The 14,457-nt window shown below is 39.6% G+C and overlaps 1 protein-coding gene and 1 non-coding gene across 3 annotated transcripts in view; one reads left to right on the top strand and one right to left on the bottom strand.

Annotated features, from left to right (window-relative positions):
• Positions 1 to 14,457, bottom strand: part of MAP3K2 (mitogen-activated protein kinase kinase kinase 2) — an 89,644-nt gene that overhangs the window by 11,510 nt on the left and 63,677 nt on the right. For both annotated transcript variants that reach the window (XM_034954241.3, XM_057301412.2), the window contains exons 10-15: positions 13,958 to 14,025; positions 13,686 to 13,778; positions 11,835 to 12,041; positions 7,966 to 8,114; positions 7,428 to 7,559; positions 4,559 to 4,688 (exon numbers count right to left, since the gene is read on the bottom strand). In XM_034954241.3, coding sequence (XP_034810132.1) covers positions 4,559 to 4,688; positions 7,428 to 7,559; positions 7,966 to 8,114; positions 11,835 to 12,041; positions 13,686 to 13,778; positions 13,958 to 14,025 — 779 coding nt within the window. The remainder of the gene's footprint in view (positions 1 to 4,558; positions 4,689 to 7,427; positions 7,560 to 7,965; positions 8,115 to 11,834; positions 12,042 to 13,685; positions 13,779 to 13,957; positions 14,026 to 14,457) is intronic.
• Positions 6,674 to 6,780, top strand: LOC112439239 (U6 spliceosomal RNA). Its single transcript, XR_003027521.1, has one exon. It is a non-coding gene; the product is annotated as a U6 spliceosomal RNA (small nuclear RNA).

The raw sequence follows: 14,457 nt of genomic DNA, 5'->3' as shown, positions 1-14,457 counted from the left end.
CCTTTGCCATACCCCCATCATTGTATCCTTGGCTTTTGTTTTGGAGCACTTTCTTGCTTCCTGGCATTTGAAGATGCTCCAGGCTCATCTTGTATATTTCCTGCACCAGTGCTAGAATCAGCCATTTCTCAAGGAGGCCTGGTTCCTTTTAGTGGAGAATGGTATTAAAAAAACAAGATATTGGCCAGGTGCAGTGGCACACACCTGTAATCCTAGCACTTTGGGAGGCAAAGGTGGGTGGATCGCTTGAGCTCAGGAATTCAAGGCCAGCCTAAGCAACGTGGCGAAACACCATCTCTACAAAAAAATACAAAAAAATTAGCTGGGCATGGTAGCATGTGCCTGCAGTCCCAGCTACTTGGGGGCTGAGGCTGGAGGATCGCTTAAGCCCAGAGGGCCAAGGCTGCAGTGAACTGAGATCATGCCACTGCACTCCCGCCTGGGTGATAAAGTGAGACCCTGTCTCAAAAAAACAAAAACAAAAAACCAAGCTTGGGCACTAGGCTCACTTGTTTTTTATTCTCTATTTTCACTCTTATCATTTTAAAAACTCTGTATTTTTTCTGGGATTATAAATCTAGTTTCTGTCTTTTATAAATCATTTCTCTTCTCATTTTTTTCCACATAGCCCTCATTACTTTGGACCTTCTCATTTTTAACTTTTTCTTTACCTATTCTTAAATAAGCCATTTATTTTATTATCTAATTTTAAAATTTTACTTCAATTCTTATTTTTAACTCTTCCATAACCTTAACCATATTTTATATTACAAAGAGATTCATTTTCTTCGTTCTCTTACCCTTTTCTTAAAAAACGGTCTCTAAGAAGGAGACTGAATAGTGGAGAAAAGCTACCTTACAGACTGGAGAAGATAGAGAGACCCCACCCCTATCACGGGGCTTCTGTACCTGTCTTTCTGTTCTACCAGCAAATTCCCCAGTCTAGTCAATGATGGTTCCCTAAAGCCTCTCTCCAGAAGAGAGTCCAGGGTCCATTCTCTGCACACCTTAAGTGTAAACATGCCATGACATTAGTGATCTTCTAAAAGAGCACTGTCTAACATTTCCTACCATCCAGTACTTTAAGAAGGAATGTCAAAAAAGCCACCGTCTCTAGAATACTTAACCAGTGGAAGGACAACAAAGCCCATTTTTTACTGGCTACAAGCAGGGCTCTGATAGGGGAAAGAACAGTCCAAGGCAGGTCACAGACAGGGGAAGCTGTCTCTGGGGCGGAATCACCAATGTGGAACCAATGCTTATCCACAAGAAGGGCTGAGGAGAAAACGGGTAGCCAGGCTCCAACAGAAGTTTCTAAAAACTTATTTTGGACATGTTAAAAATAAGTTATTAAGGAGACTTTTCAGACATACACAAAGGTAGAGCAGCATGCGCAGCCATCACCCAGCCTCAACATCCATCTGGACAATCCTGCCCCAGCCATACTGCCAACCACTCCCCCTCCCCTCTCTAGGATTTGAAGCAAATTCAAGATGTCATGATCAACAAATGGTTCAGTACATATCTTTCAAAGATAAAGACTCTTATCACATCCAAGAGGATGAACAATAAATTCTTAATATTATCAAATATATAGTCGGTGTTCAATGTGTTACATTAAAAAAAACTAGAATCCAAATGAAGTCCATACATTGGGAGTCACTGATAAATCTTCTAAGTCTTTCCTAAAGTACCCTCCAATCTCCTTTTCTTTTTTCTTTGCAACTTATGAAGAAACTAAGTTGTTTGCCTATAGCTTTCTCATGGTCTAGATTTTGCTGACTGCATCCCAAAGAATCATTTTAACACGCTCATCTGTCCTATATGTATATTACATAATTCTGTAGTCGAATTTGGAGGCGTGATCAGATTCAGGTTCAATTTCTGGGGGACTGAGGAACAAAACTAGATAGATGATGCTGTATTCTAGACAGTCTCTAAGTGATATCAGCAGCTATTAATGTTTAATGCAATATCTGTTCATTATTCTTTCTCCGCTTGTTAGCCAAAATACTTCTATAAAGATAAGTTTCCTTTCATCCATTAATTTCGTCTTCAGTGGTCTAGTTTGTAAAACGAACGGAACAAAAACAAAGGCAGAAGAGAGCAACTAGTTCTTGAAATAATGAGTTGGTTCCCTAGCAATATAATCAATTCATTTTCATCCTAGGTTTCATTATGACTTCATGGGTCTAAATTGAAAACCAATGAACTATCTTCCTTTTCTCTTACGATTTAAAAGTTGCTCATGGAAATTTGAGAAATACAGAAAAAGTATATAGGAGCTTGGCAACATAGCAATACCCTATCTCTACAAAAAAAAATTTAATTAACTGGGCATGGTGGTGTGTGCCTGTAGTCTCAGCTACTCGGGAGGCTGAGGTGAAAGGACTGCTTGAGCTCAAGAGGTTGAAGCTTCAGTGAGCCATGACAGCACCACTGTACTCTAGCCTGGGTGACAGAGGGTGACCCTGACTCAAAATAAAAAAACAAAGGCTGGGCACAGTGGCTCACGCCTGTAATCCCAGCGCTTTGAGAGGCCGAGGCGGGTGGATCAACTGAGGTTGCGAGTTCGAGACCAGCCTGACCAACATGGAGAAACCCCGTCTCTACTAAAAATACAAAATTACCCGGGTGTGATGGCACATGCTGGTAGTCCCAGCTCCTAGGGAAGATGAGGCAGGAGAATCACTTGAACCCAGGGTGGGGGTGGAGGTTGTGGTGAGCCGAGATCTCCCCATTGCACTCCAGCCCTGGGCAACAAGAGTGAAACTCTCTTAAAAAAAAAAAAAAAACGACCATCACTCATCCTGCCACTTGATGATAACCACCATCAATCATATGGAAATTTTCCTTCTAGGTCATACTTGAATTTTACAAACTTAAGATCATATTGCACATCCAATTTTATATTTTACATTTATTCTCTTATCAGTATATTTGCCCTATGCTTTAAAATCAGCTTACTTCCAGCCTTCTCTTTTGACCAGGATGGCTCATCACTTCTGGCAAAGTTTGAAGAAGATCCACTCGGCGGGTAGCTCCCTCAGTTCCTTTGCCTTGCCTCATTATGAGGGCTAACGAGAAGCTGGCTTGAATGGACATTATTCCTAACTGAATAACTTCTCTATGAGGTTCTTCAAGCTATCAGGTTTCGTACTTAACAAGGGAGGTCTGCCTAAGATGCGTAGATCATGAGCAATGTCCCCATCTTTTCAGACTTACTCTAAGTCCCATTCTAGTACAGGTGATCTGGCTTAGGCATTCTGCATTCTACTCTATCACCAGGAACTGGTTAGGAATGTTCTTGTTGGTCTGAATATGGCCATAATTAGGACGTGCCACACCTCAAAGGGGAAGTGAAAGCCTGGGAACTCGTAAGAGTCCCCAGCAAGACCAATGAGTAATATCTTTATACATGCAAATACAAACGTACACATACACATTTACAGTAATACATTGCTTAATGATGGAGATGCATTCTGAAAAATGCATTTTTAGGCAATTTTGTCATTATGCAAACATCATAGAGTGTATTTACACAAACCTAAATGGTATAGCCTACTACACACCTAGTCTATATAGTATAGCCACTGTTGTAAATGTGGTCCATAATGACGTGGAAACATTATGTGGCACATGACTGTTTATTTATTAACAGATGGGGTCTCGCTACATTACTCAGGCTGGACTTGAACTCCTGGGTTCAAGCGATCCTCCCGCCTCAGCCTCCCAGGTAGCTGGGACTACAGTCATGCACCATCATGCTGCTATTCATTATTTTTATTGATTGATTTATAAAGTGATGTCTAAATTTGGGGCCACAACCTACCTTTACAGGACCAAACCTCCAGGTATGTTTTGTAGTATAGATTTTGAAGCATTCTTAAATTGTACCTATCCCCACCACTTGCTTTTGTGTGACTTTATGCATTTACCTACATCCTTTATCCCTGCAAACAGTTGAGTTTTTGAGTTTTAAAGTCAGTTTGACATAGTTGGGGTTCATCAAAGCTCAGTTTGGGGCTCTTTTCTTCGCTTCTCTTCATTCTTTCCCTCGGTAGTGACACCCATTCCTCCGAGTTTAAATTAAAGCATATTGCATGCATTAACTCATTTACTCCTTACAAGAATCCTATGAGCTGGATACTATTATCTCCATCATTTAAGAATGAGGAACTGAGAGACTGAGTAACTTGTCCAAGGCCACACGGTGCAGATAAAAGCCCAAATTTGAATCAGGCCATCTGGCAGCAGGGATCCTACTCTTAGCCAATCTATCCTAATACCTATGCAATATGTATGAAAACATGATCTCACTTGTATGGTCTCTTAAACTTTACTGACTCTGTGAGCCCCCACAGTAGAGCTACCCATTTGTGGAGACAGGACTGGTGTGACAGAACACTGACAGAGTCCATAAGAAAGCAAGAGAACTGTTTCCCTGTAGTATTTCAGAGATAGATGAATTAATGTTAAATGTCTTACCCACATCACTTGTTTCATTCACATTCACTAAGAATTGTGTACTTAAAATAGAAAATACCTCATTACTTACCTTTGATATCTCTATGGACAATCATATTACTGTGCAAATAATGGACACCCTCCAGAATCTGACGGGTGTATTTCCTAGTCACATTCTCAGTAAGAGCGCCATATGCTTTTAATTGGTCCTTAATTGAACCCTAGGAGAAAAGAAAACAAAAATAAAAACTACTGTATATGGTTTGAAATGAAAACTGCTATTAAATCTTTATCAGTAAAGAGGGCAGGAATTCTCATCTCACTCGTCTAAGCATGTCCTACTTGAATTTTACTTATTTTGTTCTTATTCTGTTTTTAAAGTATTTTATTGACATCTGCTGATTTTCTCAGAAAAAGGAATGGGTATAACTAGAAAGAACACAGAGATTTTAAAGTTTTTTCTTTATATACTCAACACTCAAGTTCGAAACATGAGAACATACACAAAAGGAGAATAGATTTTCTCAAGTGTTTTTTAGGGCAGGATAAGGCGCCATCTCTGAGAAAGCTGAATCAGTCTGAAGTGAGGAATAGGTATTTGAATTTTGAAAACTTCCCTAGTGATTCCAATGTATAAGTTTGATTAATAATCCCTTTAAAAGACAGAAATAAAATGCTTCCTGAGGGACAAATCTCTTTTTTGACAGGAAAATACATCCAAATGTTTCTGCTTTTCCTTGAATTTTGGTAAACGGTGTACTCCGTCATATGAAAGTAAATCCTTGGATTTTACAGATTTAACCATTTGTCCTTTCCACTGTTTATGAGCCATCCTTGGAGGGAGAGCATTTTGCAATTCTGTGGACCCAAATTTGCAAACACACATAATGGAAAGCAGCAAGTGTGCCCAGTCAACTACTCACACCTACAGTTCAGCATGGCTTGTTTGTTCAGTCTACTGTGTCTCTACTTGTAGTATTATACAGAATAGGCCAGGCACAGTGGCTCATACCTGTAATCCCAGCACTTTGGGAGGCTGAGGAAGGCAGATCACCTGAGGTCAGGAGTTCAAGACCAGCCTGGCCAACAGGGTGAAACCCCATCTCTACTAAAAATACAAGAATTAGCCAGGCATCGGCTGGGCATGGTGGCTCACGCTTGTAATACCATCACTTTGGGAGGCTGAGGCGGGCAGATCACCTGAGGTCAGGAGTTCGAGACCAGCCTAGCCAACCCCGTCTCTACTAAAAATATAAAAAATTAGCTGGGCGTGGTGGCAGGTGCCTGTAACCTAGCTACTCAGGAGGCTGAGGCAGGAGAATTGATTTAATTCAGGAGGTGGAAGTTGCAGTGAGCCGAGATCGCACCACTGCACTCCAGTCTAGGCAACAAAGCAAGACTCCTTCTCAAAAAATAAAAATTGTAGCCAGGAGCAATGGCTCATGCCTGCAATCCCATCACATTGGGAGGTCGAGGCAGGCAGGATCACCTGAGGTCAGGAGTTTGAGACCAGCCTGGCCAACATGGTGAAACCTCGTCTCTACTAAAAATACAAAAATTAGCTGGGTGTGGTGGCGTGCACCTGTAATCCCAGCTACACGGGAGGCTGAGGCAGGAGAATTGCTTGAACCCGGGAGACGGAGGTTGCAGTGAGCTGAGATCGTGCCATTGCTCAGCCTGGGCAACAAGAGCGAAACTCCATCTCAAAAATAAACAAATAAAAATTATGGAAATGCATGTGTTTTTAAATAAGTAAACATATTAATCACCACCTTGAAAATCATTAATACTAGATGTACTCTATATAATGACAGATGTCACAAATCACATTTTATAACTCCTAATGAAATTATAGACTCTAGTGATGACTATCAATCAGTGCTAAAAACATTAGGTGGATGGCTGAAAAGGAACAGGCTATTCCTATGTGCCACTGCTATACCTCATATTACTTTCTGGTGTGCAGGAAAAAACAAAACTTTACAATGCAGGAATCAATATGTCAATCATCCTCATCTAATGGTAGGTCTTTGCATTGCTACAGTGGAATAACCAGAAATTGGCTCCTGATAGGATGCAACATAAAGTACACAGCTTCATCTATGATGTATCAGATAAAAAAGGTTGAATGTGAATCTAATTTAGACCTTAGATCTAACTTGGAGTTTATAGTAAAAAAGGGATAAAGAAACAAATTAAAATCCGCATGCTCATTTCGGCAGCACATATACTAAAATTAGAACGATACAGAGAAGATTAGCACGGCCCCTGTGCAAGGATGACACGCAAATTTGTGAAGCATTCCATATAACTAAAATTATAAAAAATTTAAAACAAAAAAACAAAATCCACAAGAATGCTACTAGAGAAATCCATGCGAATTTTTTTTTTTTTTTCAAATTCTTCCAGATCCTGAGAGTGAAGACTCTTAACAGGCTATCCTCCTCTCTCTGTCAAATCTATATCATGTACAAATTGACTGCTCTAGATAGTAATCCTAGCACTTTGGGAGGCTAAGGCAGAAGAATCACTTGGGCTCAGGAGTTTGAAACCAGCCTAGGTAACAGAGTGAGACCTTGTCTCTATTTCTTTTTAAGAATTATAAAAAATTGTTTTAGAAGAGAGAGATAATTAAGGGGCATAACAATTAAATGTATGTATAGACTGGAACTTGGTGTGAATATATCAGCTATAAAGGGCATTTTAGGGCATTTAAGGAAATCTGAAGATGGACTGCTAAGATGTCTGTAACCTACTTGAGAATACTTTTATCATTAATGAGTTAAAAAATACAAAGACAGAGGAAGAGGATAGAAAATACTACTCAGCTCTAATTTAAAACTCTTCCAAAATGTCCTTAACTAGGGTTAACATTTTATAATCTACGTTTTTGTTGTTTTTCTTTTATTAACTAAAATTTTAAATAGAATGTGTATTTTCAAAAAGATGTACTAACTTACCCCTGGCATATATTCCATAAATATGGAAAGTGTTTTTTCCTGGGGATCCCTCAAACAGCCATAATACTGAACAATTCGCTCATGTAGCAAGTTTTTCAGCAACTGAATTTCACACTCAAGTGCATTTACTTCCTGAAAGAGAGAATTCATTGTTAAGTCTTCAACAATGTCAGTAAAAGCAAAAAATTCTAACTTCATGGACCATCAAGGTGATTTCATTCTGAAAATTTTAGTTCCCAAGTAATAAACATCTGAAAGTCTCTAACCAATAACTTTTTAAACAGTCCTTGATGATATGCTAACGCAACACTGACTCAGATTAGGATTATAACTGAAGTACTAAAAAAGAAAAATCCATATTAAAAAATAGACAAACATATCTAATCTGTTTTACAAATAATTTATACTAAAGAAAACTGCTTTTTTTTTTTGAAAAAAAAATGCTTCTTATTTAGAATGGAAGGGGCTTAATGTTAAAAAATAATAATGAATAAAGTTTCTTATAATGTGACAAAGTAATTTGTGCAGTGATTTTTACCTTGCTGGTCTCAGGACTATCGGGGTCAAACTGAACTTGCTTAACAGCCAATTCTCTTCCTGTATCAACATCATAACAGAGGTAGACCCTTCCAAAGGCTCCTTGGCCAAGCAGTTTGCCCAATCTCCAGTTGGTCGGAGCTCGAGGTGCTGAAAAAGAACACTTTCTTAAAGTGAAATATCAAACAGCACACAAATAAATGGTTAATAACTAAATGAGCATACTGCATTAGTGACATCCTTCATTGAATGTACTTGGATATAAGGAAAAATTATGATTATCCAAATTCACATAGTTACCGTCTTTCAAATTTTTCTCTTTCGTCAATTTTCTACAAATCCTAAACCAAAAAGAGATTCATATCCCAAGACTCATTTTTTTCTGAAATTGTTTTCCTAATTACACATGTGACAGCATCTTTCTCTCAATCTAACATTCCAAAGACTGTAAGATGCACCATTTCTATTCTTCACTGCAGTAATATTTGTACTCAGTTTTTCAGCCTCCACCTACAATGTAGAAAGCTGGAAAGAGTATCATTCCCATCCAAACAACAAGAGAAATCTGGGTAATCTACAAAATTTAACTTTTGTTGAACACATATCAAAAAACTAAGATTGCAGGGCAACCAGCTAACCTGAAATCTAAGGAAAAAGTGGTACCTCCAAGGAGAGACAGAACAGAAGCACTGGCTCACTTGTGGCAAAGCACAGACAAAGACCCACACAAGCAAGGAAGAATTCACCTCCATTTTAAACAAATGTGGGCTGGCATGAGAGTACTGAACCCTTGGGAGATCTAGACACAGGTGAGCTCACACCTGCTCTAAAAGTCTTTTCTGTGGACCTCTACCATGCACTCACAGGAGCAGGAGACACCAGGGAAAGCCTCCCTTGGTGGTCAAGGCTTGGAGAAGGGGAATGGCCCACTGTTGTGGGAAATGCAGGAAGTCCTTCCAAACCCTTCTCCCCTAAGAAACAAGAGCCTTCAGCTGCTGGAGAAAGCAGCAAACCCTGTCACCCCTGCATTACAGTTAAAGACCCACTGAGGCTAGGGGAATCCAAAAGAAAAAAAAAACAACAACAACCCTACCCCTGAGAGAGAGGCTGAGGCTGGAAACCTTCTGTGACCCTGATCATTAGAGCACTCCTACTCCTGGAAGGTGGGCAAGCCCATCTCTGAGAACTGAGGAGATAAAGCCTGCCTAAGACTGAAGCTGGATAGGACAACACAGAACCCTCTAGTCTGCCTCCCCTCTCCTAGGCTGGCAAGTAACAGCAATCCACTTACTGAGAGCATGACAAGGCCATGGAGAGATCCTCCCTCTCTGAGAAGTAGGCACAAAAGAAAGGCCAAGGCTGGGCGCAGTGGCTCACCTGTAATCCCAGCACTTTGGGAGGCCGAGGCGGACAGATCACCTGAGGTCAGGAGTTCAAGACCAGCCTGGCCAATGTGGTGAAACCCCATCTCTACTAAAAATACAAAAAAAAAAAAAAAAAAGAAAGAAAGAAAAAGAAAAACAGCCAGGTGTGGTGGCAGATGCCTGCAATCCCAGCTACTCGGGAGGCTGATGCGGGAGAATCGCTTGAACCCGGGAAGGGGAGGTTGCAGTGAGCTGAGATCGCGCCACTGCACTCCAACCTGGGCAACAAGAGTGAAACTCCATCTCAGATTAAAAAAAAGAAAAAAAAAGAAGCTGATGGAGCAGGACCATTGAGAAAATCCCTTTAGGAAACCAGCACAAGGTAATTAGAAGAATTTAAAGTCAGTGGTGCACAGAGACCATGACAACAACAAAATCCAAACCCAGCTCAACTCCTAACTAGACTGATTGACTTAGCTCCTCACAGTAACGGCCTAGCAGAAGAAGAGCTGTGCCTATTTCCAGGCATACATTCTATTTACCTCCTCCCTTATCCTATACATGATATATGGCATTCAATGTAAAATGATAAGACACAAAAAAGCAACCCTTCCAAAAAAAATCAAAAGAGAAAGCAATTAATACAACCAGACTCAGGAGGTTCAGAAGGGAAATTTAAAATAACTATGACTAACATGTTAAAGGTTCTAATGGAAAAGGTAGACAACATGCATGAACAGATGGTGAACAGAGCGATGGAAACTACAGGAATGAGTCACATGAAAATGCATGAAATGAAAAACAATGACAGAAGTTAAGAATTCCTTCAACAGGATCATAAATAGATGCAACAAGGCTGAGGAAAGAATCAGTGAACCTGAAAATAGATCAATGGTGGGGGAGAGAGGGAGACAGGGAGAGAGGGAGAGGGAGGGAGAGAGAGAGACAACAGAGGTATGAGACAGTATCAAATAGTCTAGTGTATAGGTAATAGGAATCCCAAAAGAAAAAGGAAGAATGAGACAGAAAAAATACTTGGAGAGGTAACAACTGAGAACTTTTCACAGACAAACTATAAATATAATAAACTGAAAGAACACCAGCTGGGAACCCTACACAAATATACCTAGACACGTCATATTCACACTGTAGAAAATCAAAGACAAAATCTTGAAAGCAGCTGGGGCAGCTGCGGGGGAAGAAAGCATATTACATATGGAGGAACAAAGATAAGAATTAGAGCAGATTTCTCTTCAGGAAGTATATAAGCCAGAAGACAATGGGACAATAGCTTTAAAGTGCTAGAAAGGCCAGGTGCAGTGGCTCACACCTGTAATCCCAGCACTTTGGGAGGTTAAGGCAGGTGAATCAGCTTAAGCCCAACAGTTCAAGACCAGCCTGGGCAACACAGCAAAACCCACTCTCTACAAAAAATACAAAAATTATCTGGGCATGGTGGTGCATGCCTGTAGTGCCAGATACTTGGGAGTTTGAAGTGGGAGGATTGCTTGAGCCCAGAAGGCAGAGGTTGCAATGAGTTGAGACTGCACCACAGCCTGAGTGACAGAGTGAGATCCTGTTTCAAAAATGAAGGAGAAATAGACTTTTTTCAAACAAACAAAAGCAGAATGAACTCATTACCAGCACGCCTATATTACAAGAAAGGTTAAAATGCAGTTTTTCAGGCAGAAGGAATTTGATACCCAATAGATCTTGGATCTGTCTTTGTTTATACAGATTTTGGATATATACAAAGATCTATAAAAATGAATAGACTGAAGATATATAAAAAAGACATTTTTCTCTTATTTTTAATCACTTCAAAAGATAGCTGTCTAAAGCAAAAATAACAGCAATATAGCATGGGGTCAACATGGATATAAAAGTAAACTATGACACACTAGCACACAAAAAGGAATTCAGAGTATGCAAATAGTGCTGCAATAAACATCTTTGAACATGAAACTTTGTATGCACTGCTTACACAGTAAGGTCTGAATGCTTTGCAATCCAGCCTGAGTTACCACTGTAGGCCTATTCCCACTATTTCAAGTAAGATACTCCCACATCAGCCAAAAATTGAACTATTCCCCATTTTTAGATGATGTTATGGCCTCTTGCACATTAGCTCCTCAGCTGGTGATTTCTACTCACATTTAAATGCTATACAATAATTATTTCTCCATATATCATCTATCCCATTAGATTACGTCTTGGAGATTATGTTTGAAATCTCAGTGGTAGGCATTCAACAAGGATATGTGGAATGCATGGATAAAGAATGACTAGTTGGTAATTTTCCTAATACAAGTGAAGAACTAAAGTAATTAGCAGTGATACCATGCTTATACCTGATATTCCAACCACCTTTTAGAAACACCATTATTACCTTTTTTGAGTAGTTCATCTGACCCCAAAAACTCACTTAGTATTTATTCCTTTTAATAATATAAAATTCTGCAAAGGTTCTGCTCCACATTTCACTATACCAAGTTCTATTACTTACAACGGCTGGGTGGGCTGATGTCCATTACGGTCAAAGTAGGATTGTCTATGTCACTTCCCCTTCTTCTTATTCGACTATCATCATACTCTGGGGTAAAGATACTGCTTCCACTACTAGTGCTTAAGGAATGATCAGTAGGACTGAAACTCACAGGAGACCGTAAGCTAGTCCCCTGGGTCCTTCTAGCTCTTGGAAAAGTTTTACGACCTAAAAAATGAAAAGAGAATGACCTTATACCTTTTATTAATATGTTATACTTTTAAAGTATTTAAAATTTGTAATGCAGAGAATAGAAATTTGTCCTGTAACTAGGCTAAGAAACCCAAATAGGAATGATTGGGTGGGAAAAAATAAACAGGATCTGAATACCAATTCAAATAATCTCTTATGATAAAACATGTATGAGTGTGCACACACAAACATACACACACAAATCATAAAAAGGAACCTCCTCACTTCTGGATAAAAAGGATAAAAAAAATTTACTCTCATTTCCAATAATGATTTTAAAATCTAAAACAAAGATGCAGAAGTTCACAGGTAGTAATTTTTTCTTTTCTTTTTGAGATGGAGTTTCACTCTTGTTGCCCAGGCTGGAGTGCAGTGGTACAATCTCGGCTCACTGCAACCTCCGCCTCCAGGGTTCAAGCGATTCTCCCGTCTCAGCCTCCCAAGTAGCTGGGATTACAGGTGCCCACCACCATGCCCAGCTAATTTTTTGTATTTTTAGTAGAGACAGGGTTTCATCACGTTGGCCAGGCTGGTCTCATACTCCTGACCTCAGGTGATCCACCCGCCTCGGCCTCCCAAAGTGCTGGGATTACAGGCATGAGCCACCGCACCTGGCCAGTAATTTTTTTTCTTAAAGGGATGATGTAAGTATCAATCTCATCATCAAAGAGTAATTTTCTAATATCATTTAAAAGTTACTCCTTTTGGATGGGTGCAGTGGCTCATGCCTGTAATCCCAGCACTTCCGGAGGCCAAGGCAGGCAGATCACTTGAGCCCAGGAGTTCGAGACCAGCCTGGGCAACATGGCAAAACCCCATCTCTACTAAAAATACAAAAATTAGGCCGGGCACGGTGGCTCACGCCTGTAATCCTAGCACTTTGGGAGGCCAAGGCAAGTGGATCACTGGAGATCAGGAGTTTTGAGACCAGCCTGGCCAACATGGCAAAACCCCATCTCTACTAAAAATACAAAAATTAGCCAGGTGAGAATCGCTTGAACCCAGGAGGTGGAGGGTGCAGTGAGCAGAGATCATGCCACTGCACTCCAGCCTGGGTGACAGAACAGAGTGAGACTCTGTGTCGGGGAGAAAAAAAAAAAAGAAAGAAAATTACTCCTTTTTGGCCAAGTGCAGTGGCTCACACCTGTAATCCCAGCACTTTGGGAGGGTGAGGCAGGAGGACTGCTTGAGCCCAAGACTTCAAGACCAGCCTGGGCAACATGGTGGGACACTGTCTCTACAAAAGAAATTTTTTAATTAGCTGGGTGTGATGGCAAATGCCTGTAATGGCACACACCTGAACTCAGGAAGCCAAGGCAGGAAGATCACTTGAGCCCAGGAATTTAAAGTTACAGTGAGCTAAGATCATGCCACAGCACTCCCGCCTGGGCAACAAAACCTTGTCTCTTAAAACAAAAAATTATTCATTTTCTTTTAAGGGATAACCAAGTCTTATAAGTTGACATAAAGCCAAAATGCCCATTATACTTTTGTTATAACACAATTCCTCATATTTTTCTAATGGTATTACACAAATATGAGGTTTTAAAAACTTTTTGTATTTATTTTTGTTGTTGAGATTTTTTAACTATTCTTGTGGTCTAATTGCTAGAAACTTACCATCATTATACTCTTGATGATGATATGAAACATGATACCTTCTTGGATATGTTCCTCCTTTTCCAAATTTCTCAAAGATAGGGTTATCATAGTCTGTTAAGACATATAAGATGGTTATCTTTTATTTTAAAAAAATAGTTAAATATTTCTAATGATGAAAAGCACATTTATAAATCTTTATTTGACTTTTCAAAAATCCCCCCTCTCCCTCCCAGCCAAAACATTATCCAATGACATAAACATTTAAACATTTAGAATTCATAAAGTCTAACCTGAAAATTCCTGATGATTATCTGGGTAGCTCTGAGCCCTAGGCATTCGTGATTTTGGATAGCTCTCTCTATAAAGAAAAAACGTCACATTAAGTTTACAGAAAGAACGTAAGACATTAAAAAGAAAATCTTTGAGCAATATCTATATCTATCTGTGCCTCTCTGTATGTGTTTGTGTAAAGGAGCTCACTTTGAAAGGTTAGCATACCTAAAAAAGAAAAACTACACTTACTTGGTACATGTAGGCAAAGAGCATGACTTTTAAAATTAACCTTACAGTACAGTGGAAGAATGACGTATTTTGGAATCATTAGGTGTTTCTAAGCACTGTGTTTCAATCCAAGCTCTGCCACTTAACTATGTAACCTTGGCAAATCACCCTTCTGCATCAACAAAAAAGATAATTTCCAACTATTCAAGTGTACATAAGTAAGGTATCCAGGATAGTGTTTTGCAAATGGTAAGTACTCAAATATATAGCTTTTTCGTTACTACTTCCC

The sequence above is a fragment of the Pan paniscus genome, chromosome 13, assembly GCF_029289425.2.
Source record: "Pan paniscus chromosome 13, NHGRI_mPanPan1-v2.0_pri, whole genome shotgun sequence".
Taxonomy (NCBI): domain Eukaryota; kingdom Metazoa; phylum Chordata; class Mammalia; order Primates; family Hominidae; genus Pan; species Pan paniscus.
The sequence above is the reverse complement of the archived record's forward strand: the minus strand, read 5'-3'. Positions and strand labels throughout refer to the sequence as shown.